Raw genomic sequence first — 26,680 nt, 5'->3', positions numbered from 1 at the left:
GAAGTTGATGGTATTGGGTATTTTTTCTCATTTTCCCATAAAAAAAATTAGGATAGGGCTGTCAGAATGAGAGGGGAAGGAGAGAAACCAGCAGCAGAATTATTTTTGCGGGGGGGGGGGGGGGGGGGGGGGGCCTAAGGACCACTTGAATAATCAGAAAGACTGTCTCATTCCTTCAATAAGCACAGTTCATTTCCATTGTGTACTACAGTGGAACGTCGCTATACCGAACACCACTATACCGAACATTCCGCTATACCGATCATTCGGCTATATCGAACATCAGCCTTGGCTCCCAATTTTTTTGTACAAAACATACATTGTTGATGATGTCAACAGAAGAGCGACAAATCGCTATTATTTTCCCAACGAATAGAAGGGAAAATTGTTTTTGTATGATTTTTTTATGGCGTCAAAGCAGATAACGAGTTGCGTCACAAGACCACACAAACTGAAGACCTACATGTATCCGGCACGCTATCCGTTCGCTTGCGAAACCTCTCTAATAACAGCAATTACAAGTGCTGTTCGTGTATGATTTTTTTTTATGGTGTCAAAGCAGTTGTTAAATCACCTCTGCCTGCCATATTGAAAACAATGTCTGACTTTCTTCAGAATCATGTACATGTAGGAACTCTAAAACTCTGTCACAGGTAAAACAGCAATTCATTGACATGCACCTCCAAACACAAAGCTGTGAGTTTCTTGTGTCAACCTTGGAGTTGAACAATGACAGGATGAAAAATAGTCCATTTAAAAAAGTCCATTAATTGCTTAAGTGCATTTTTGGATCTTATCTTACAGATGAAAGACTGGGTTTGGCACAGGGCCCCAGGGAGCCAACTGTAGGTGTTACAGCAGGGATGGCACTTGGCCAGCAACATGTGTACAATGATAGAAACGCAACCGTGCCTAATAACAATGAAGGGTTAGCCGGACCAAGCACAGCTGGAACTCAACATCACAGGTAAATCCTACTGGCTGTGCTTTTGTATCGATTTTGTTTTCAATACAGTGCACTTTCTAGTCACAGTGTTGAAGAAAGGAATTCACTTTAAGCAATAAGATTAAAAGACGACGCAAAAATACCATCATCAGTGGCTTTGTATCATTTCAATTAATATTCTCAGCAACAACAAAGTAAAACTAGAGGTTGTAGGAACAACCACACGGTGTTGGGCCATTGATTACCGCCAGCTTTGCAACACACACCAAATCAAAATGCATGTTTGACTTTTCAAAACATGCCGCTGGAGGGCGCTCTAACATTTTATGACGTCATCTGTAAATATTTTTGTAAAGTACAGCCTAGGCAAAAATTCACATCGTTGAAAGCAAGTTCACATCTTTTGCCAATTTCAAATTATTGGGCACTTCCGGTTTGTACCGGAAGGAAGGGTCACGTGATTTTGCACTCAATACCAAAAATGAAGACCCTGCAATATTGTATCGACTGCCATAAAATATCAAATCAAATCTGTAACAGTTGATGTTATATTGAATTTCAAAGATTAAATTTATTATTTTTTGAAGTGACGTCACGTGACCCATGATGACGTCATGATGACGTAATTGCAAAAAAAGCACATCTTCAGTGGGTCGTGCATTCATGTATTGACAATTGAAGTTCATATATGATTTCATTTTGACAAACATTTCTGGAGAAGAATGTGTCTTGGAGAATAACAAAAACAGTAAATTCGTAGAATAACAATTTTCAGCCCAACACCTCAACAGAAAAAAATCATATGACCTTTCTGGTATTATCAATGAAATAAGGGTTTTTGGTGTGGCTAATGCTTATTTAAATTTATGCAAATAGGAGGAAGTTCGAAGTTAGAATGAAAATGGTGTACCTTAATAAATTTACCTACCACTTCAGTATCCTTTCAACAGCAAATTTAGTGGGGGAGGGCACTGAAGTGGGCCTTACCTACCCACTGGCATGTTGTTGCTTGGCATATCCATGGTGACAGTGCACATAAAAGGACGGCTGATGGGTGGGGGAATACCCGGCAAGAAATATGTGGGAACATATTACTATTAAACAAGGAACTTCTTCAAACCACCAAAAATAAACAAATCAATTCCACGCCTTTTTCCAGAGCCATTCCTCGATCAGTTAGTTTCATCAACTACAGTGCCGTCCATTACAGGTGAGAGAACGTACGAAATATACGGCAGACAACGGAACTTCTCCAAGCCCCAAAAAAGGGCAGTTTCTCTTGAGTTTTTGCATTGTATACTGGAGACCACGAATTCCAGAATGATAAAAAAAATGACATTGGTGATATCGATATCAAAACAATATTGAATAATCGAGTAATATCGATATACATGTATTGACGGTGCTTAATGTCACTTTGCGATTACAGTCAGTACAGCGGCTGCTTGTCATGCGCCCATTTTGTGGTTCTAGAACGTACCAAATAAAATCCCGGATCCGGACACATTTTCCAATTCGTGGTTTCATCATTGGCTTTGGGCAATTTTTTATTAAGCTCTTGGATTCGAACGCCGGCTAAATTTATGCCCTCCTTTTCAAAATTAAATAGATACTGGTACATGCCCACTTGTATAATGCAATTTGGTTTTGATGTTGTCAGCGATCAGCGAAAAAGGATTCTAGACCTAAAGCTGAACCAGATAAGCCTATAAGACCGACGTTACAACTCTAGTAATTTATGTACAAAAGCTGGGGTCTGCAACTTGCAGTGCAGTGCTGTGCTTCAAGAAAGGCTGTTTTCTCTCTTGTATTTCACTGAAAGGCACTAAGGAAATGAAAAACAGAAATGAAATTATACACCCAGTAAGATCCAGTTAAATATCATGTGAGGATAAAAATTAATTCTTGGGGTTTTTTTTGCAATGCTTGGTATAGATACTTTGCAGACTTTTTACATGTAATAACGCCATGGTAAAATTTTAAATAAATCATCTTGGGGGTTGGGTGCCATCAAGCATGTTATTACTTTACCAAATTTATTTCATTAATTTGATATTTGTTTGGGTGGGTTTTTTTTGGGGGGGGGGGGCTGAATACTATTCTGCTTGCCTGTCCATGTTACATGTAACATTGTTTGAATTTAATAGGCACACTATTGGTCAATATTCTCCATTATACTCATGAATAATAATTCTTCCACATGAATACCTAATTCAAGGCTTTTCTGAACCCTTGCCCCACTTGACACAACATATCCTCACTTGTTTTCCGCCATCATACAATGTACATGTATATTTGCATTGTAAGCATTAACCATATAAAGGCAAATATCTTAAGCTCCACATTGTCCCGTAAGTCACATACAAGATCTTCACGCTATTGTGATGCATTGTAGCTACAGTTTTTTCGGCTGCACATTGTTTGCACATGTCAAATTACACTGCTGGTGCCGGAGTCGTCGTAATTAAACCCAAATATTTACCACAACTGTGGCGTGTGGTGCCACACATAATGCAGACAGAACCATGTCAAACATCTCTGAATGGGCCCAACAATATCTATAGCAACTCTAAAATGAAAAGTTAGTTTTAAAATTTAAAAAAACGAAGAGTTTTATTTGTAATTTGGAACCGTGTTTACTCTGCAGGGATCAAACTGCAAATGATAAATCGAAGTCAAGACCTATGAGAGGGGTAGCTGCCAAGATTGTTCGAGAAGGTACGTGTAAGTTTTGAAGTGATATGAGTGAATCTCGTATGGTCTCCATGTCTGCTGCGTGGACTGCCCAGAGCCAGTGCTGGTATTGTGTAGAGTGGAGTCCTCTGATGATGTTTTCGTTGACTTTCCTCGTGTAGTGTTTCCTCATGTAGTGTCTCTTGGTTGACAGGCTTCAAATATTTATTTACACTGGGCCCAATTTCTTGGCTCTGCTAACCAAAGAATTCCGTGCTTACGGTCACAATTTTGTGATAACCGCTCTAACAGAACAATTCTGTGCTAACCCGTAAGCACAGAATCCTTAGTTACGGGAAGTACGCATGCGCATAAGCCAAAATTCCTTGCTAACACGTGAAATACGCTTACAATCAGCACGCAATTTTCTGCCGTAGTAAGCAGGGATTTTTCGCTAACGGTAAGCAGAGCCCAAAAATTGGGCCCAGGTTAGGCTTGGGCAATTCAACGCGGATGGGGGGACTTTTTAAGTGATGCCGCAGAAAAGACAGCCACTGCATACACCACCATCTTTTTCTAATAACAATTGGTTAAAGTGGACAGAACTTGCTTTAGAACGAACCACACAGCATCTAGAATACAAAACTTTTCTTGGGCCCTTTAGCGGCCCCCGGATTTTTAAGACCAGCCAACTCCAACATGCCTTCAGAGAATGCACGATTCTTTAACCAAACAGAACCTGTACAGTTTCAAAAGTGTACAGTACGTCAATTATTAAAGGGAAGATACAACATTTGCAAACATCAAAAAACAAAAGGATCAAATTATCACGAAATACCTTACTGAATTGTAAGAGAATGGCAGTCTAAAGCATGCTGTAAAATCGTGTATCCTGGTGTGCTGACATTTTCAAGAAAATGTGTATTTTCCCAAGCGTTGGAGAAAAAAAAAAAAATTTCTTCAAAAATCGCTCCGAATTTTTCATAACAGTTGTTCCGCATTTCTTTGCAATTGTTTACACACCTGTGGAGAGGTACAAGCCTGCCAGACTGATTCTCTGACCTTACTATTCCCCAAAGTCTATACATTTCTCTGTTTCATCTCAAGTGGGGTCAGGGAACCAGACTACATGAACATGTTTGGTTTTCTTTTTTTCCCAGCATTTACATACCGTTACCCTGGGGGGGGGGGGGGGGGGGGTTACATCAAAAGGTTCAAATAATACAATTAAAGTTCAAATCATGACATAGGAAATAGCTAAGAGCCTTCTCATTTTACACTCATTAGATTAATATCTTTTAACTTAGCCTACAGAAAAATGAATTTGGCTAAACTTGGCTAAACAATATAATAATTCTAGATAAAATAATGAAATCTGCATTACTTTTATGAACGGTATCTTGCATGTTTTTTTTCCTCAAATAATTGTACATGGGAAAGGAACTTAAAAAATGCATTTCTGTTTCTACCTCTTCCAGACAGTATGGACAAATACGTTGGTTAAATTCTAAACCAGTATACCTTCCAGTTTCTACAAGCAGTTTATAAGCTGAGCTTTTAAATCTAGACAAATAATGTCTGAATTGAGGATTATTCAAAAAACATAAATAGGGTTGCATTTCATACTCTTTTTTTAAACGTCCGGTAGGTTCTCAGTTTGTTTTTGTAGCTATGCGTTCCTTTAGTATCGTTATGTAACCTACCAGACCAGCTACAAATAAAGTCATCACGAAACTCTTCTACAAATTTATCACACTGATTATGAGGCCCAGACAAAATCAAGTCAAAGGTGTTTTTTTTTTATCTTACGCCCCCAAAAAAAGGTTTCGGTTTCTGGTATGGAACTTGCCCCAAAAGTGGTGCGGCGACGCGGGTTTTTTGTTTGTTTTTTACTTTTTTTTCTTCAAATGTCGGCTGATGACTGCAAATGGTGCCCGACTAAATTTAGTGCAAAATATATGGGAGTCCAGAGAGGCCACATAAAGCTTATACTCGATCGTAACCCCATCTAAAAACAAACATGTTAAAATTGTGCAGCAGCAGGATTCCAGTCAAACCAGTGAGTTTGGCAGTTTTGAGACATCATCTTACATTGAATTTTTTTTTTTCATTTTGCCGACGCGCATGGCTACGACGCGCATGGCCTTATGGAACAAATATGACCTCCTTCTAATTCCTAACTCTATTTCTTCTTTAAGGCAGAATGGGTTGCTTTTTCAGACTACAAAATAGAATGAGTTGGTTTTTAATGTGGGTTTTTGCCTACATGTATTTGTTTATGTATGTTTGTTTGTGTTTTTTTAGCAAACTTTTGTATTGATTCCAAGAAGCATCATGATTCCTATTAACCTTGTGAACAATTTTAGTGTCATGAAATTTAGACTTAAATTCAAAAACGGTGGCTTAAACAATTGGGCACAAAATCGACTGCTTAATTTTTAACGTGGCACTCTTGAATGAATCTCAGAAATTTAACAGTTTTTTTCAAGTTGACAAATTCTGATAAATTATTATTATCTCCACTCACATTATTCAACTGCATGTTTGTCAGGGTAATAAAAATCTTATTATAAGGGTGCATTGCAAAAGGATCCAATGCACACTTCAAAATAAAACTGGAAAATCGCACCAAAGTAATCTTTGAAACGGTTTACGAATGAGAAGGTTTTGGAGGAATTTTGAAGCACAAGTTGGCTCTAGAATGTCTCTAGAGGCAAAAAGGTGTTCAAAGTTTATTGACCTTCGACTGCATACGGTGCAGTAGTGATGAATATTTATTTTATTGTCAGCCATTATCCAATGAGAGAAGACTAGTTACCAAAGCACATACTTTAATATATTGAATGTATACCGTTGCATCAAGACTGTCTTCCGCTTGACTCCCACGGCATGGTTACTGTATTATACTGTATGTCCGTGTACAGTGTGGATTTGTGTCTAGGACATGGCACAGGCAAAGAGGAGCTAGCAAGGGGGCTGGGCGTGGCGCAGCATACAAGTAGGGTAAAACAGCTGCCGGACCGTTTGTTCGGGGAAAAAGCTTGGCTTTACAGGCTTGGTCAAGGCTACTGCTACCCAACAAATAAAAAACTGTTCTGAAAGGTCATTCTTAATGATACTTGAATGGCAAATTACAAAGTACCAAGGTAACGGGGACAGGCAAAATGTGTGGAGCCTAAATTTATAGAATGACCCATCTATACAGTGCTTATAACATGGATAGATTGTGAAGAGAAAAAGAAAAAGCCAATATAAAAATATTGTGGTGGTTCTGTCTTTGTTCTCATAGATGCCCCAAAGCATAATAGAAACCCCATTCAAGACTCTGTGATTAGAAAGAGGTAGGTGAACATTCTTACCTTATATCTAGGTTTGTTCTTTTAAAATCATCCTTGAGCTGCTGGGTCGCGTATGTCTGTTGTATTTTGTTATCAGATGTGATTGCCAACAAGTAATTATTTGTCAGTGTTGATAATGGGATAAGGTTGTGTGATAATTAAAGGGGAACCGAACAGGCACATTTCACCCTAAAGCCTCCTTCCCCATTGCAGCTCAAGCCAATTTCAAATTGACCTCTCCTCTTCATGGGCGTCGTGAGCAGGGGGGGGGGGGGGGGAGGGGGCACTTGTCCCCCCCCCCCCCCCCACCCCACCCGCAGGAAAAGCACCCAAAAAAGGAGGGGGGGGGGGGAAACAAGAAAAAAATAGAGGTGTGAAGTCATTTTGCTGTTAATTTAATGGGTGGGGGGGGGGGCATATCTCCCTGCCCACCCTCGAAAAATGATAAATCGAGATGATATGCTGGAAAAGTACAGGGATTTCGGGGAGAAAATGTGCTTTGCCCCCCTCTAGACAAAATCCTGGCGACACCCATGTTCCTCTTCCCACCCAGACCAAATGCATGAGGGAAAACAAATCTCCACTGCATACCTGATAAATGCTACCTTCAATCTTCTTTTCTTTTCTTTTTTATTTGGTCAGGATTTGTGACTCAGAATCAGAGGATCTGGGTTCATTTTCCTGTTGATTTTTCCTATTCGTTGTTCCAATAAAACCTCTTGGCTACCAATACAATATGTAAATAAAACCAGCAATCAAAGTGATCATATTAACTGTTTAGGTCTGACCCTGACCACGGGCTTGATGAAGAGAGCAGTGAGAGCTGCTCAGAATCAGCTGACCAACTGGACGCCAGCCTACTGCAGTTGGTGGAGGACAATAAGCTCCAGTTGCGTGAAAGGAAGAGAACAAGGGCACCAGACCGGCCAGCAAAGAGACAAAAGCTTTCCAGTGCAGACAAACGGTACTTATTATGACACTTCTCCCATGAGATCTGTCTCCTGATTGGCTGAGAACGTGTCACATGGCTTACTGCTGTTGTCATCTGCCACATTCCCAGAAAGGACTTTGTACAACGGCTGAAGAGTTTGACACTCGTAGCACTTTAAGTATACCCTGAGTGTCACATCCCAGGGTTTGCCCACCCCATGAAATGGACCCTTGGTTACAGTCACCATCCAACGAAAAGTACTGACACTCAGAGAAAACTAGGCCTTCACTCTTCTCTTTACAATATTTATAATTATTTACAAGACTTATCATACACATGATTTATATTCCTTATTAAATTCAGATTCAGGGGCAACTTCCAGTATTTAAATACAATCACAAATATTAGTTACAGCATAGAGCAAGGAAGTGTCCAAGTGTCTCTTGTTGTCTCGCGTCCAGCAAATGCGCTATGCCCGTAGCTTTCCCACTTAGCCAGCGGAGTCCACACGGTCCTCTGGTCCCGGTCTAATCTTTCCAAAAATCTCATAAAAATTAGTCTCCAATTATTAAAGTGATATGTTCCCCACAAAATGAATCAATTAAGCAAAGTTTTATAATTTCATTTATAGTTAAACTTACAGGAATTGAAGGACTCCTGGCTTATACACTGCTTCACAAGTTTGGTTGTCTCCAGCAAAATATATTGCAACTCTCACAGCTCTGTTGACTGAATTTTGTGATTCGTGAACTCTCATTAGTTCAAACTCAAATGAGCTCTCATTAGCTCTGCCGCAGGCTGGCTATGCCCTATCTCCTTTGGCTTCCAAGTCTTAATAACAAGCACTATCTTCGAGTCTGGCCACTGCCCTCTACTCAGAATTCTCTTAGCAAGTGCTTTCTCTTACATTTGCCTACGCTTGTATACCCAAAATAAAATTATTCCTATGCATAAATTAACATGATAAGTTCAGTCTGTCCACTCAGGCTTCTCCTTGCCTATTTAAAATTCACATTAAGTATTACGTAAGCCCCATTGGCCAATGACAAACTAGGTGTGGCTTAATTATTTAAACGTCACAGGCTCAACAAAACATGGTTTGGCTAGCTAACCAATGCCGGAATCAATAAAAATATATTGCGTTACCCTCTACATAAAACACATTCCAACTTCCAATGTACTAGATTCAGGCCACATGAGAATAAATCTTGTTTCTACAACCAATAAAGAGTAAATTAGTTTTATTAAAATAAAGTCACTCTGTGACCCTGAGCAACCAGATGGATGTAAATACAAAAGCAATAATATTGGATTGGGTTTATTTAATTGGGTTTTCTATTAACCCTAAAAGGGCCAAGGGGGGTGGAATCCCCCCCTCAACTTTTTCCGTGATAGCCTTGAAAAAAAATGTTCGCGACCCGAGCTGTTATGACTTTTTAGCCTCGAGCCTTGCACATCTTTTGATACCAAAAACATAAAAATCGGACAACGGGTTGCTGCGCAGCGAACAATTTTCCTCAAATTTGTCACTGGATTGTCGAGATCTTAGGTGGGAGCGGAATCGCCCCCCCCCCCCTTCCGGCTGAGAGATGGTCAAAATAGCCCGGCCCTTTTAGGCTTAAGCGAAATCTACAGATGAGCTACTATACCCTTGGATTGGCTGACTCGGTCACCTTGTGTTGAGTGTGTTTGGTGTTCTACATTTACATAGCATACAGCTATAAAACTCTCCATGCACCAAGTGACATTCAACAAATACGAATCCTGTATTTCAATTGACAGTCACAACCACGTCAGTACTGAGTTGTGCATTATAAAAACAGACTTTCACATACTGTACTTATAGGCTATAACAGGTCTACTACAGTTGGGCCGCAGCTTCCGAGATCATTTGGCGCTTGTTAAATCAGCATGCATTTTTGGCTTTTCAGGAGTGAAGCAAGCAAAGACTCAGAAGCAACTGAATTGTGCTTCCTTTGCCACCAACACATCTCCAAGTCAGCCTATGCCGAGCATGTGCAAGAGGAAATTGACCGTGCGGAGGCAGAGAAGCATCTAGAAGACACATCGGTCCTGCCACGACGAGGCCTGAGATCGAGGACAACTGCCCCCAATGCGGCTGGTGGGGAGTCTAGCAGGGAGGCTGAGTAATACCTACATCTATCACTCTTGTATGAATGCACTATAGTATTGTCCCTTGAAAGATGGTCTTCCCCATATCATCAAATGGCTGTTTCCTTTGTGTTGGTGCTCAATTGACCTATAGCTCATTGGCACGTAGCCACACCCCTTATACAACCCTATGGAAGTTTTGTTTGTCTGAGATTTTGTGCGTTCTGCGTCGATTTATGTATCATGTAATTGGACAATGTTTCAAAAGTTGCGTTGCGCAATTCTACCACGATAGGTCAACTCTCCATGAAACTGTATTTTCCTTCCAAAATTTAGTTGGTTTTGTCAATGAAGTAATTTTTTTTTTAGGCAGGGGTCAAATTTCTCCTACATGTACATGTATCTGTAAATGTAATTTTGGACACAAATTCCTGCAGTTTTGGCTGAGAGTAGACATTGTTTGACAATGGAAAAGTAAGTGGGAAATTAATTGCCCATGCACAGCACCTGAAGCGAGCTGGAGATCAAGAACTGGAGATGAGAGTTTTCAGTTTTCCTCTCCTTCCACAATACACGATTGCATGGCGTTTACTTGTCAGTGATACATGCTGTTGTAAATGTTGACTATGGAAGGAAGCTTAAGTGTGCGTTTATGAGAAGACCATGCAAAATCCTGAAAAATCGACAAGGTGGGGGGTCAGCGAATTAAGTTCAAATCTTGGCCATTTGATCCCCACCTGAGACGATACCACTCGGTGGAGTAGCTCGATAAATAATCACACGGTGGCCGAGTACGGGGCCCTAACAATTTTGAGCAAAAAGGGTGACTTCCGGGGAGTAAATTTGTGTTGTTTCTGGTGTAAAGTTATAGCCTCGTTTATACCCTTAAACTAAATCGTTTACGGTCGACCTACATATCAAAAGAAAGGGTTTAATCTCCTCTAAACGATGAAATATAAATCTTTGATATGCAAGCATTCACTGCGGAGATATAGGCGTAAGAAAAACACGTATCAGCTCTATTACGAAATGAAGTCCTTTACGCGGTTAACCATAACTTAATTAATGCAGGGCTGAGAGTCAACAAACTTGGAGGAAATATAGTTCAGATACCCGACTACAATAATAAAAAATAAAAAAACTGTCAGCTCTTCTTCTTTTTGTTTGCTCATGGTCAACAAAGTTGAAAAATTCCTAATTTTCAAGACCAAACCTACATAGCCCCCTAGACAGTTCCGAGTGCAATTGGTCGACATTTTGCACGAATTGTTGTAAGAGCGTAACAAAATCTACATTTTGCAGACTTCACCTATTGGGTGGGTGGGTGAGTGGGCTACCTTTGGTGGTGCGCACTGATCCGGTAGGAGGGGAACGTCCTGTTGCCGCCCACCCAGTTAGCGCGCGGTATCGAAAGAGGGCGCCCTCGCATTACATTACCGTCATAATGGCAGCCATGGACATGCCGTCTGTGCGGCTGCAATGTGATTTTAGTAATTTTAAGTGTTGCAAAGCCATCGAATGTGGTGTAAATCCCTCTTATCTGCGGGAACTAAATACAGTGCAACTTAATCGATGCACAAAAGACATACGGAGCCATTTGCAGAAGTGGAAAGTCGCTGCATATGATGTGAATGTCGAGTGGAAACTGATCCTCCAGTCCTGCGCCTGCGATGTGGTTTGTTCGACGTCGATGCATACACTGATCATGATAAGACAATACGTTCAGCACATAGATACAAGTTAGGGTTGAGTTGGACATCATCAAGGAAATGTTGTCATCCACTCCATAAAGGGAAAGGCAAACCATTCCGTGGTGTGAATAAAGCAACTAGTCGTGAGATCATAGATGTTTGATCGATGGGGTACCCTGATCACTGTTGTGTTGGAACAGGTAAGAAGACAGAAATCAAACAAAAATACATTTTTAAAATTGAAATGAATTAATCATGACATGGTCCATTTCTGATCAACTGACTTTGTTCCTGGGTAGGTTATATCAATTAAATCCCTTATCATGCAGTTGACTTGGGACCAGTGAAATTTATTATTGTGTGAAAAAATTAATACTGGTTGTCACAGCTCTGGTTTTCGGCAGTGGACACACATGGTGGATATTTAGCCGGAGCTGGATTTTGAATTTATTTTTTTTATATAAAGAAAGTTGGAACTGCACTGAACATGCGCAGTTTGGGGAATAACACATATATTTTTTTTTGCACTTACATTGTTTTTTTTTTTATTTACGAGATGTGACTCATCTGACCATTTACAACTTAAAGAACAATTTCAGATTTGTTTCCCCTTTTATACAAATCCTCCAGAGCCAGCCACATCAGAAAAAGAAAAAGTAATAAGTGCAATTAAATACAGGCAATATAAAATAATAAAAGAAGATTTCTTATTTTTATTTATTTATTATTATTTTTTTTTTTTTTTTTGGGGGGGGGATTTATGACATGGGTTTTGTTCAAGGCATCTATTGCTCAATATTGTTGGCTACATACGCCCCGCTTTATATCTTTTACTTTAAAAAAATATTAAGCCTGCTGCGGCCTTAACACTTTGTTAATTCTCACTGTTCATATGACTTTCAGGTATCTGTAGAGGTTGTCTATCTTAGCACAAACAAGCAGTTACGCACCAGACAGCGGAACAATTACCATCTAGTGATGTGCTCTCTAAGGAACAAGAAGAGCATCAGTGTACAATCAGTGATTTCACATCGCCGGTAGGTGTACCATCTATCCAACCCACCAACACAGAGTGCACTTCAGTTCATGAGGTAATTAGAGAGTGAACTAAGAATGGACCTTGACATATTGCATCTCATTTATCACAGATGAATTGTAAGCACTCTTCTTTGAGTACATCAATTTGTATTTCAACCCTATATGAAGCACGCATCTCACTGTTTTTATTTTCTCATGATTATTTCTAGCATACATCTGAGTCCTCATCAACTGATGGAGATATTACACAGGATGTAGGTGCACTTGACTCTTCTTGGGCAACAACCCCCTGACCAAAGAATGTGCAGCTGCAATCCCTGAACACTTTCCTTACTCAGGGGGGAATGTCTGCTGTTGATGGGCAGCTTCATCTGTCATTAGACGAAGCATCTGATAGCACCATCCATTATTATAGAAGGAAGGCAAAGGAAGCCTTTGGTTTAGTTCTTCATTGTTTAGCACCACGTCAAGAAGATGGGCTCATGAAGATTACAATCGGTGAAACAACTGCTGAATCATCACAAAGTGGTCAAGATCTTGATAGTAGTGCCCGTCTTCATTTTTTTTTTAATTGCATCCTTTTTTACCAACATTTTTGCATTAGTGGTTCCATGTTCTCTTCCTTTACGTATTTTGTGTTTAAACAAAGGGTTATCATGGTTTGTTATTGGAAGACAGTGACTGTTCTTGTTTTTTAATGTTAATTTAAGAAGGAAAACAATTTCTTGATTTATATTCAATTGTTTTTTCGAGTTTGATCGTTAGATTGTTCCATGTGTCATTCTATTTTGATACTGTGTTGGTTCAGTTTTCTTCTTTCAACTTCCATAAGTTTAAAGTTCAATTTAGTTTGTACAGTTGACTCTCGTTATAGCAAGGTCGGTGAGACTGCCCAAACTACCTCTTTAAACAGAAATGTTGCTTTAAAAGGACAGCGAAACAAAGAGACACAAAGAGAACTAGAGATTCGAGACCTCAGAATTTGCTCTTTATAAGCAGCAGTAGGACATCTTTGTAAAAGTGTTCTTTATAACAAAAGTCGACTGTAGTACTACCATTTTACTTATTTGGTGGGGTGGATAACAGGTTTAAGGTTTGGATAAAAGTTAATTTGGATCCTTTTTAATTATTGTTTTTTTGAAAGGTTTTCCTCAAATTTTGGTTGGTAAAATAAATCATTCTTTTTTGGTCTTTCTAAAAATTTGTTTGTCATTGTTTCTATTTATTCAAATTCCTCTCTACTTGTTCCTACCCCATCTAGGTCTATCTCATTTTTGACAGCGAGTACCCCAACATTTAGCGTTTTTCTCATTCAATTTATTATTTTCCAAGTTTATTAATTTTCCGGGTTACATTAACATGCCAAAAAATAACAGAATTGTCATCCAAGCCTCATCATTCCCACATTTGGTGCACGATATGTGGCAGTGTGTAACCCCCCCCCCCCCCCCCCCATTGTGTCTTCATTGTGTTCTGGTAATCTCAGGAATTCTTTAGATGATTATTGGGGGATACTTCTGTTAACACAAAGACAAGTGTGTGTTGAGTATAGGGACATTTGTGGGGACTCCCTCTGCCACAAATCGGGCAGGGTATACATTCCATCCTGGACTCTGAAAGGTGGCGGCCATATTGATTTAAAGTGAACCCCCCTACCCTAAAAATGGGATAAATTAAGGAATTATAGCACCCCTTATGGCGTCTCCAGTATTAAAATAGGTTTTAATTTTATTGATCATTTTATGCCAATTTTCATAACATTCAAGCAAAAAAGACAAAAATTATGTGAAAAATACACTTTTTGACCAAAAAGGTGCAAAAAAGCCCTCTGTTAAATATTTTTAAAAACATTTTTGACGTCATTATTTACAAATTGGAAATACAAAACTTGGTAGCAAATTTCATGAAAATTGGTTGTCGACTTTTGAAAATACAGAAAGGGGGGGGGCACTGTATGCCCCTCCCCCGTCCCTTTACTAGCGAAAAATAGGGGTAAAACAGACTCCTGCCATTTTATACTAAAAATTGCTGACAATATTTTTATTCTTGATACTTAAAGACCATGATAAGAACTCTCTTTCACCTGAGTGTCATTGTTCTAAGACCTGCACTAATGACGCTACGGCGACTTAAAGATCGCTATTTCTATGACTCAACTTTGGGGGTTCCCTTAGTGCCGTTGCCTCCTAAGAGCAATTTTTTTCTAAATTTTGAGTACCTGGTTTTAGGTCAGGATACAACCTCAGGACCCTGCAAATTTCATTTCTCTGCTGCTTTCCCCTGTTGAGCAGCAAGCGTTTAAACGTTTGTACCCCAAAATCATAAAAATCACCATTTTTCACTAATAAAAACACATTTTTGGCTCTTTTTTCTGCTACGGAGGTCAGATTGGCCAAATATTTTGTACAACCTCAAGGCTACCTATGACCCACCTACCCCCCAAATTTTAACCAAATCCGCCGACCCCCACCTTGTCACCGTCTGCATGGTCCTCTCGTGGACATACTCTTAAGGGTCATTGCTGAATTTGATACATGGTGGTGGAAGATCTTCTTTGAAGGGACACGACTGCCTTTTATTCTACATTATACACAGCCTGAATAAATCCCTGTCATCTGATTGGTGGGTCCTTGATCACATGTCATTGAAGTATTCATCGCAATGCATGGCGCAGCCGCACGGAAAAACTAGAAGTTCCAATGTAGAGTCACACTTTTGGTGGCTCTGACCAATCAGGACTTGTTCAGGTGTTGTATCAAACAAATAACGCATGTTTTACATTTGTGCGATGGAAAGAATCATTTCAATTGGTGAAAGACGGAATGTTCCATTCCACTCAGCTTCGCCTCGTATATTGGAACATTCCATCTGTCACCTTATGAAATTATTCTTACCATTGCGCTCACAGACACTCATTGTTTGAATTAACATAACCCTTTTCCATTAACATGGACCTTTGGTGAGCACTCTTACCAACCCTTTCAGGCAAGCACCTCTTCGAGAATAACACAGTTAAGTCCCTGAAATTGAAAAAAAAATCAGTTAGGTTATTTCATTTAAATTCATAAAATTGTGCTGCAGGGTTAAAATGAGTCACTGAATTTTGTGACTCGTGTCAAGCCCAGTCATTCTCTAGCACAACACAAAGTTGAGGCAAGACAACAATGTGTGTATCAATCAGGTCACCTCTAGCTCTAGATTTAATGTTATAGCTCAGTCAGTTTTGGCGAGATTGACATTTAATGTCATATTGCTTGGTATATTGAACGGAGACCAGGTTGTTTCAGTATTTTTTTTCCGTCAATCTGGCTGTTTTCTTCTTGGCCTAGCCTGTTTCCCTGCCTTTATTTGGCTCAAATACTAGAGAGACTTCATTGAGACTCCAGGACAAATTTAGTCTGAAGGTAAGTTGTCCCAAGTTGGGCATGATTGGATGTTGTTAGAAGTCCTCTACAACTGAATACTTGTTCCCCTGAAGAAGCCTGAATCAACTACTGGCACTGGTGTATTAAAAGTCTGGCTCGAGGATGGTAACCTTTGTATTGAGAGTACAGTGTACGTCTGTGATATGACGTTTTTGCATATACGCCTTGCAAGTACAGCCAGCTTTCAGCATCACGTGAGGTATTAAGTTGGAAGTGGTCACCACAATTATGTCCTCACAATCATGGATTTGTACATACATTTCTTCTTATTTCTTTTAAAGTTGGCTTTCTTGCATTGCGCTTCAGCCCATTACACGCCTGTGTGCCTGGCAAGAATGTACTTGTTTTTAACTAAGTACATTCTGGTAACTTGTTTTTAAAAATATTCGATATATATCAGTTTTTATTGATTTTAGTTGGTTGATATAAAAGTTTGATGTCGACGGAGCCTTATGTGAAAATTGTATTAAAATGTGAGGATTTAGGACCATTCTGATAAAATACTGTAAAAGTTAGGGACAGGATGTGCCTCATACTAAATATGAATTGAATTGAATTAATTGAATCTGGGGTCATTCCGTGTCAAATCACCCCAAAATTTTTAATGTTTTAACCCAACTCCCTTCAAATTGGTTCATATTTTGTTTATGTGGTAATTTAGGCTAAAAAAGCTGAAATTTTTAGTTTTAGTGCCGTCAGACAAATGGTTTTCGTGCTACCGCCCGCCATTGTTTGGCTATTTTGGTCAAAATGGGCGTGGCTGCTAATTTTCAAATGACCATATCTTCATAAACTGGGGGCCAAATTTGTTAATCTTGGTTTCTTTTGAAAGGTTACATCATGAAAAATCGAAATGTACCATTGTTTTTCATGTTAGGGTTATCTGAAGTACAATAACCTTTTGACCTTTACTTTGACCTTAAATTTCACCTCGTGGATCACCCGACCTTGAGATGAACTTGGATGAAAATTAAACCCCACCATGTTTTCTATAGAATATCGAAAAATTTGGGGTACATGTACATGTGTGTATAATATATATATTTTTTGGTGGTTTCTAGCTCATCTCAAAATTGGCTTAAGTGTTGCAAAATGTGATATCCTTACGCAGTGTACTAGTGGATTTAAATAGGGATTTTTCCCCCCCCTGAAATGTGTTCTTGTATAGGGATATCACATTTTGCAACACTTATGCCAACTTTGACATGAGCTAGAACCCTAACAAAAATATTACATCCCAATTTTTGGATATGTTGTAGAAAACATGCTGGGGTACGATTTTCATCAAAGTTCGTCTCAAGGTCACGTGATCCACAAGGTCCAATTCAAGTTCAAAGTAAAGGTCAAAAGATCATCATACTTCAAATTACTCTGACATGAAAATTGAAGGTAAATTTTTAATCCAAATGACGTTATCTTTCCAAAGCAACCAAGATCAACAAATTTGGCCCACAGGTTATGGAGATGTGGTCTTTTGAAAATTGGTGGCCATGCCCATTTTGAACAAAATTGCTAAACAATTGGGGTGGTTGCACGAAAACGGTTTTTCCGATGGCGCTAAAACTTTAAATTTCAGCTTTTTCAGCCTAAATTACCCCACCTAACCATTGCGTGATTTGACACGGAATGATAAGGGCATGCTTTGTGCTTTCCATTTGGGGAAACCTTAAGAATTACAAATGTCATGTTCTCATGTCACGTTCTCATGTCACGCATGTGCATGGTCTATGGGTTCATTTAGTTGTTTCTGCACGTACGTGCGCTCTATAGAGAAAGGTAGAGCCATGACAACAAATTTATCATTTTAATCAGTTTCCCTTATTTAGTTTGATATATATACAGAACAATCTAAACACGTCACAGCTGATATTGAACATCAAGCTTCCCGTACTAGTAGAGGGTGAGTCAGATTGATCTGGACCAGTATTAAAGAAAATATTAAAAATATGTTTTGAATTATCAAAACAAGTGCAAATGAGATATGTTATAGGCTGGTATTTTGGATATATTTGGCGAAAGTTTCTTGTATATTCATCGTACCATTTTGAAGCAAAGAACACGTGCTGAAAAAGACTGACCACGGTTCCATGGTTCAACAAATTATTCTCCTCATTGAAATATTCAGACATTTAGTCTGAAATCGCAGACTGATGTGGAGCACTGTAATAGCAAATAAAAAACCTAGTCTTGGTGACTGACTCACGTGAAGTTTTTGATACATTTAAAAAAGGAAAAAACAATTCCGTGTGCTGACTTCAATGAAAATGGCAAAACTCCTCATCGCAGCCACTAATTTGAAAACTCAAAATTCCTGTGGAAAACAAAGTAATAACCATTCATAGGAAACACTCAGTTTTTTCTCATAATGCTCTATTTGCGGCAAAGAAGTGATGAACTTGGGTCCAGATCCTTCTGACTCGCCCTGTACATTACTGCTCATTCACTCACAAACCCCTTCCCTTAAAACTTTCATTAAATATCCGAAATCTCGTTTCTTTTCTTGTTTATAATCTGTTTTATTTTTAAAAGCAGAATTTGTAAAATATTAAATCCAGCAGATAAAAAAAGTTTACCCGAAGACATTTTGTATTGTTTGCCATTGCATGCACATCTCAAGTATTACAGTAATTACAGTAACGATTCTCTTAGCAGAATAGAAGCAATGTTTCAATTTTTCGATGGTGTACAAAACACAGGGAGGTCTTCCTTAAAAAAAAAAAAAAAAAAAGAGGGAGAAAAGGGGGTCCCCGATTGCAGGCAAATACACACGTGTGTGTGTGTGTGTTTGTTTCTGCATTCAATAGGGGACGTTGAACAATAGAGGACAATAGGGTCTCCAATTCTCGAAGGTCCCCAATTTACGATCGTGTAAAACATGATGGGAGGTCTTCCTAAAAAGTTAGCACAGACAAAAGAGTGACAAAAGGGGGTCCCCGGTTGCAGGCAAATACACACTTGTATCAGTGTGTTCCATTTTGGTAAGGTTAACTGTAAGTTCAGTCATCCTATCTCAACCAAACTTGATCTGTGGTTAGCTTTCATATATAGTATCTGTAAAGTCATTAAACTCAGGCAACAGGTCATGACCTCCGGGGTTACTCTCAGTGTCGTGCAAGATATGTTTTGTGAGTAAAATGGCCCTTTTACAGCTACACAGCATTCACTACACTGCCTGACTAACACGGCTGCCCACCAATTTATGTCGCTGTAATCTGGAGACATGTACAGTGAGTAGTACATTCTGTTCTCCTTTCTGGCTGTAATATACAAACTGCAAGCATGCCAGGGGGATCGCGCAAGTTTCACTTGCAGTCTTTTTTTTTGTCTTACGAAAACGCTTCTCAAAAGTCAACAGCCGTTTTGACGTCAGAAGAGTTTATGACGTTTCTGCTGCAGTTTTGTTCATTTTGAATACTTACAATCGCTATATTTGGAAGCAAACCTCTGGTGTTGTTTATTTCTCCACACAATCACTCGGCACGATCCCTTCGCGTTGATGAAGGGCATGCAACAATGGTAGACTGGTTTCCCGCCGCACGCATCGTATAAAGATAATCGCCAAAGTGATGATGGGAGGTCCTGAAACATTCTGCCTACATGTAGTCTAAATGATCGAATTTGACATCGTCAAATTCTGTTATTGGAGGGTTCTTGGCCCATGCAGGGGGGGGGGTGGCGGCAACACCCAAAAGGGGCACTTGCTTAGAAAAAGGGCACCAATTCCGTCTTATATGGTTCCGTTCATGTCGCTATAAACCTAGGCTATATGAAGAGGAACAAATTATTAATATGTTGTCCATCTTGGCCTTTGTGTTTCTTTTACCTATACTTATGTAGAGAGATTGGTGTGTTTTTTTTAAAGCGAGAGAAGCACTGTGTCTTTTGATGGCCAATTCAGTGACCATTTTATTCGCGTAAAGAGCACTATTATTTTTAGGGGCCAGGTTTCCATCTTTTAAGTGAGGGCATTTATCATTATCACTGGAGCCTATATTGCAATTTATTTACTAGTCTGCCTTCCTGACGTCCAGGTCAGGAAGGCGTTCTAATTTGTATAGGGCCTACTCTGACCTTTGGGAACTTCGATTAATTAATGTGGGCATAGTTTGGCTACGGTCCCCACAATCTTGGTTTGAACGTTAATGGCTTCTGTAGCAAAATGTAAAGCCGATGCTGAGGTCATTGGTTGGAAAAACGCCTAAATCCCCGATCGAAAACTTGCGGCGGAAATTATAGTCCAATATTATTCAGAGCCTCTTCGTTTGCAAAACCTGCTAAAGGCGGAGAGAAGGTTTAACAATAATGTGCGGATTGTTTGAGTCCATACCAGTTCTGACATACAATGATTATGTAAAACCTTATTTCGTAAATTACAGTAAACTCCGGCTAAACCAACATCGTATAAACCGTCATATCGCTTAAATCGGCCATCTGACGAAAGTCCCGATTGTTTGTAATGTATTTCCATTGACATTTTCATTTCTAAGTCGGCCTTTGTAAGCCGCCATTTCGCCTATGTCGGCGTGTTACTTTCAGTCCCATTTCCTCAAAACCACAAAAATTCCTCTGTATAAGTCGGCATCGTGCTCAGCGGTTTGCAAGAAGTGTCGAGTGAAAAGTCCCGCACCATGCTGACTGCATCTGTTTATCAATGACACGGCCGTTGATTACTGCATTGTGTACACTAATCGCACGTGTACACGGTTTCATGCACAGTCTGTACATTGTGTGCATCGTTCGCTTACACGTGTGATTTCACTCTTGATTATCAGTCAAAAAAGTACAAGTAACTGTGTCAGGTTTTTTTGTTTCCGATGAAAAGAAGAAGTGTGCAAGCCCTCTGTCGTTATAAGGCATGATCATAAAAGGACACGCTTCAAAAGTGATGCCCATATCCTATTCGTTTTTGAAAATCATTGAAGTTGATGGAATTAAACAACAGTGATTTGTAATTACATTATGTGGCTTGTTTTTGTTTTGAGTGGTCGGACACAACCCGAACACTCTTTGGATCTGTTACAATAAATCTTCTTCTTTTTTTCCGGACAATACTTCTCCGCGGGTTTTCTCCTAAACGATATGCGGTATGAACTTGTAACTTTCAATATATAACGACCCTCATCCGAAGTTGTGCATATTACTCTGACGTCATGATGACGTCATCGGGTGTCAAATTACAAGCGATTTTAGCTGGAAAAGGGTCAAATTACCTTCACCCATAACTCTTGAACAAAATAATCAGTGATGTTTATATTCTGTAATAAGATAGACCATGAATTGATGAACATTTCTTTTCGTGTACGTGAACTCACTTGACCCCTTCTCCCGGGTCAACCGGAAGGTTAAAGTTAGGTGAATTCAAAATGAAGACTTTAGCCTGAAATCAAAACAAAGCAAAATTTCTTCCATACAGTTTACGGTATGATCATAAAACCTAGTGTGAATTTGTACCACGTTACGAAGATACTATAGATTTTGTTACGTCATCATGACGTCATGAGGTATCAAATTACAAGTGATTTAAGGGCAAATTTTGACGAAATAGTTTGCGCTATATCTTTTGAACTAAATACAGTATCGTGTTCGTTTTTTCGTGAGGTTGTAGACTATGCTGTGAGAAACAATTCTTGTCCCCGGACACAAAACCGCTTGACCTTCACTTCCTGTGTTACCGGAAGGGCAATAAAAACCGAGTATAACTCAAAAGGGGAAGCATTTTACTACACACATATATTATGAAAGTGTTTATTGAGGAATGCCAGACACAAAACAGTGTGATGACGTCATCTTTCGAAAGGGCGCCCCTAGCGGCATATTAAATAGTGTTTGCTTTCTTTAATTTGAAAACCATCCATTAAGATTTCACAAAATCGCCCCTTGATATTCTTTGATTAACCACAGATAATTTGGCAAGGTTTCAAATTCATGACGTCATGAGACCGGAAGTTACTTCTATGAGAATTTGAGAACAATAATATTTTTAATTGAATTATATCATTTGATTCATGTCGTATATCTTCGTAGCCCAAATAACGATATCCCTTACAATGTTTACCTTTTGCTTCCAAATACTGTGACGTCATCAAACCGGAGTTAGGTGTTATGAATGCATACAGTTATATTTTCCATATTTTCATACGTTATTTAACTTCACAACGAACATTTATCCACTCCGAACTAAATCAGTATTCACTTCCCGTTTTTGAATAATGACGTAATCAAGCCAGAAATAACGTGTATGTGTACATAGAATGTTTACTAAAATTTATCACACCGTTAAAGATGCATTTTTTTAAACAAAATAATTGATTGTACTGGAAAAGATTTAATTTCGTGATCCTTGTTCTTACATAAACATATTTATAACTCAACTCGGCAGTGTTTAATGAACAATTGCCTGCCCGACCACTCTGCGTTTGTAACAACAAACGCGAACCTCTAGTTTGTTGTTGTTGTTGAAAACTTGGCATCTGGCTAGTATGGCTGTCTAATGATGTGTCCAATTATAAACAGATTACAAAAATTGCGATGAAGCCATTGTCACTTCATCTCTCCTACGTCGCTGAAGATGTGTATAATGCATCTTTTTTTCCAGTCTAGGTTTTAGTGTAGATCACACATGAACAGCCACCTTTGGAAAATAAGACGTCTCTTTTTGCCGTTTTCTCCTTGGTGAAACAACCTTAAAATTTTACCCTTAGCTACATATTTGGCACACAGCCAAGGCACTCTGTCTATAGGTTTGGAAACATTGCACTATACAGACAGAGTTTACCACAGTGTTTTTGTTACGAGTGCAACATTCATGGTACAGATTTAGACAATTTCGGTGTTCCCAAACAACTGATGGTTTCAATTTCACAATTATGAAACTGGCTGACCTCTATTCGAATACATTTGTAAAAACAAAGATGCTGGGCCTGTCTTTCATATTGCTTGGTATCTGCTTGATGGTATATTTGATAACGTTCAGTGTAAACAAGTTATACGCAAACTGTAACGCCAACAATTACAATTCTGTGTGCAATGTTTTGCTTTTAGTAGAAGCGCAAGTAGCGTAATGTAACAAAAAGATGAGATAAAAAAAATTGGTGTCGGGAATATTAGTTTCAAAAACTTTTTTTCAGTCACTGGTTTTCTGTTTGTCTTATTTTAAGGAAGCGTAGAAGGGCCAAAGGAATTTCAGAAAAATTTAGTTTCTATCTCGCCGCGGCGAATTACTATCTCGCCGCGGCAAGATACTATCTCGCCGCGGCGAGAAAGTAATTCGCCGCGGTGAGATAGTGATTCGCCGCGGCGAGAAAGTAACTCGCTGCGGCGAGCTAGTGATTCGCCGCAGCGAGATAGTGATTCGCCGCGGCGAGATAGGAACTGAATTTGTCTCAATTTTATTGGCCCTTCTACGCTTCCGAATTATTTTATGTTTTCCCCAGCTTTAAAAAAAAAAAACACAAGAAGACCCCCTTCTTTAAAAAAAAAAAAATGCGTTCATGTTGTCTTTTCTTGTCTTACGAAAAACCTTCTCAAAATAATGTCAACAACCATTTTGACGTCAAAAAAGTTTTATGACGTTCCTGCTGTAGTTTTGTTCATATAAATACTTACAATCGCTATATTTAAAAGGAAACCTCCGGTATCTTTTTTTTCTCGACACTCAGCACGTTCCCTTCGCAGAGGTGGAAAGTACATGCGTGAAAGATGCAACAGTGGTAGACTGGTTCCCGCATGGCGCTATATAAAGATAATAGCCAAGGGAACAGTCTGCCTATAGGCCTACATGAATTGAGTAGTGTTTAATGATCGAATTTGGACATCGTAATAATGACAACAAATCGATGGAGAAAGCAAATTTCTTGGAGATAATTTACAGAACTTTATCTCTCTTTTCTGTGTAACCTTTTTTTTTCCGTTTTCATGTTTATTTCGAGGTCGTACCGCTCGTACGCGAAGCGAAACAGCGCAGTATATAATACGAATTTTCCGCCGCCATGGTGCACATGGCAGCCCATGTATGCAGTGGCGTAGCCACCGGGGGGCGTGGGGGGCGACCGCCCCCCCCCCCCCCATGAAACCTTGTCGTCCCCCCCCCCCCCCCCCCCCCCCCCCACTGAGATTTTGAGTTTCTAAAAAAATTATCATTGATCTAAATCTAAATAGTCGCGAATGATCCACATGATGACCACTGAGAAACGACCCTTCGACCAGCGACCGCGGACCAGTAAGCTGACAACCGGCCTGACATAGCGCATATCAGGCGAATAGGCCAAGCACAAACTTTTTCCTCCATTCATATAAGCTAAATAATAATAATAGACCAATTAAAATTCCGTGAAATCAGTCGCGTAGCCACGGCAGGGCGTGGGGGGCGATAGCCCCCAGCCCCCGAAACCTTGTCGCCCCCCCCCCCCCCCCCCCCCCACTGAATTTGTACACTATCCTGTAATATAGTGTGAGCCCCACCCCCTCCCTCCCTCCCCCACTTATTGATTTTACGAATTTAAGTGTCCGGGAAAAAAACCCCAAAAAACACCTGTCTACATTTGCATCTGCTGATTAAAAACACCTGCAAAAATTCCTGGATCCGCCCCTGTGTAGAGGCGAGATCAGGATTTGTCCCCTTCAGTTTCAAACCAAAGAAGCTTCAGTCTGTATTCATTAATACGACAATTTTATTAATTATCAATTGAAATAGTTCGTCTTATCTTGTATCCCGAAATAGTTGTGAGACATCTAGTGAAGTAATTCTCACCAAATACACCGTATTTATCACACTAGGATTTGCACATTGCACTCATACCTTGCTTAAGTTTCAAAATTCCACATTTGGATCTGACTGACTTAGCTATAGGTAGTTTTGTAATGTTTTATTGTGCTTTTTTTGTCCCTCTTAGCCGCAACACAGACCAGTCAGGCACCACAAGTGGCATGAGCCATACTGCTGGCGATTTCTCATCTTGGGATGGGGAGCCGGACGGAGACTCCGATTCGGACGACGACAGCTCACAGACAGTACAAGAGGATGCGCTTTTCAATCCCCGGCTGAGCGAGTCGCCCATCAAGGCCTTCCGACCAATCAGCAAGCAGCCTATGAACCTCATTGACTTCAAGAATCAGTTCAACAGTACCGGGAAGACCGCACGGACTGGCGTAACCTCACGATCCACTAGTGGGAAAAGGGGGAGGCGTGGCCAGGGGAAGGGTCGCAGAGGGGGAAAACGGAAACAAAGAAAGAAAAGGGGGCGATCTTTCGAAAAGTAATGGTCCTTCGTTGTTTCGGAAGATTTTGTATATTTTAATTTCTAAGGTTTGTAAGAAAATCTTATTAATTCATGTGAGCTCTGCATGATCTAACTTCAGTGTAGGATGGACCTGCTACCACACACACAGAGGCGACGCTGCCCAGAAGTGGGATCCTTACAAAGTGGCGTCGTAGACAGGGTTGAGTACAATTTACCACTAGGCGATGTCTACTCCTAGCCTCTTATCATTACTTTTGTTTACAAATAATATTGGATGCATTCAGATTGGTGAAAAAGTAACGATAAAATTCGGTAATGTGGGAAAAATAACATAAGGGCCAGAGTCCCTGAATTGTAGTTAGAAATCGCGCCGCCTGGCACCAAGGATGCCCAGTATCCAGGCACATGATCAGTGTACTCTCACGGAGGTCCTCAGTTAAGGCGAATTCATTGTACCACCTACTATTTAGGACAACCTACTTGGTGTAATATTTTTTTGTTCTGCACAAGATAGCACAATTCCTTCGCCATAACTTGAAGGGGGTTGGGCTCCGTGAAAGTAGAGTGATCACTTGCTTCAGAGAAATGAAGACATGCATAGGCTTTTTGCCTTTAGAAAGGAATTACGTTTGCATTAATACAGAATGGTGTGTAGATCGAGTACGGGCAAGGAATGTTCACATACATCCTCCAATCCCCAGGATGTCTGTAATGGTATCGATACCGATCATTTCCAAACTTTTTTTTACAAAGCTTGCTTTGTACTAGAAAAACAAAGTATAGTGGTAGTAAATGAATGTTCTATTGAGTATTGGTAGTAATGGTATAATCGAATATACTTCTGGCCAAAAAGCCCCGAGTTGTTTGGGGTTGTCAATCTTTCTTCTTCTTTTTAAATAAAGATGTAGTCAAAGTGTTATGACAATGTTCACAATGATATAAGCATGCTTTGTTCTATAAAATTAAATGCACAGAAGTGGTAAAAGGATCCCTGTTTAAATTCTCCATTGATATGTGATTTCATATGCGGCAGTTGTGGGTCTATTGCCAGGGGTTGATTGTGGGCACCAAACCTCGTTCCAATCGTGTCGAGAAGTGGTCCCACCACTACCTGCTCGCACCCTGGTACTCGATCATTTGCATGTTCAAAAATGTTTGCTGGTACCCTCGCTGTGCAAACAGGACGCTTGGAAGGGCTGATCTCTTTGAGCTCTCATTGGATAGATTTGCGTGACCTGTGACGTAGCACGCAACACTCACACACTCGCTGCTGCTGTTTATCATATG

The 26,680-nt window shown here is 39.8% G+C and overlaps 1 protein-coding gene and 1 long non-coding RNA gene across 8 annotated transcripts in view; both read left to right on the top strand.

Moving 5' to 3' along the window:
• The window catches only part of LOC119735707, a 56,024-nt gene extending 29,643 nt beyond the window's left edge, over positions 1 to 26,381 (top strand). For 6 of the 7 annotated variants that reach the window (XM_038209616.1, XM_038209606.1, XM_038209596.1 and 3 more), the window contains 6 exons: positions 805 to 967; positions 3,594 to 3,664; positions 6,909 to 6,960; positions 7,739 to 7,921; positions 9,820 to 10,035; positions 25,046 to 26,381. In XM_038209616.1, the coding sequence (XP_038065544.1) occupies positions 805 to 967; positions 3,594 to 3,664; positions 6,909 to 6,960; positions 7,739 to 7,921; positions 9,820 to 10,035; positions 25,046 to 25,412 (1,052 nt within the window). In that variant the 3' untranslated portion in view covers positions 25,413 to 26,381. Of the gene's footprint in view, positions 1 to 804; positions 968 to 3,593; positions 3,665 to 6,908; positions 6,961 to 7,738; positions 7,922 to 9,819; positions 10,060 to 25,045 lie in introns of all 7 variants that reach the window. The other variant, XM_038209630.1, reaches the window with a different exon arrangement.
• Positions 11,671 to 14,170, top strand: LOC119735733. The gene is made up of 3 exons (XR_005272216.1): positions 11,671 to 11,891; positions 12,595 to 12,782; positions 12,939 to 14,170. It is a non-coding gene; the product is annotated as an uncharacterized LOC119735733 (long non-coding RNA).
• Positions 26,382 to 26,680: the final 299 nt, after the last annotated feature.

This window comes from Patiria miniata, unplaced genomic scaffold (assembly GCF_015706575.1).
Source record: "Patiria miniata isolate m_02_andy unplaced genomic scaffold, ASM1570657v1 HiC_scaffold_10, whole genome shotgun sequence".
Lineage (NCBI taxonomy): Eukaryota > Metazoa > Echinodermata > Asteroidea > Valvatida > Asterinidae > Patiria > Patiria miniata.
Note: the sequence above shows the minus strand (reverse complement) of the source record. Positions and strands in the feature narration are given on the sequence as shown.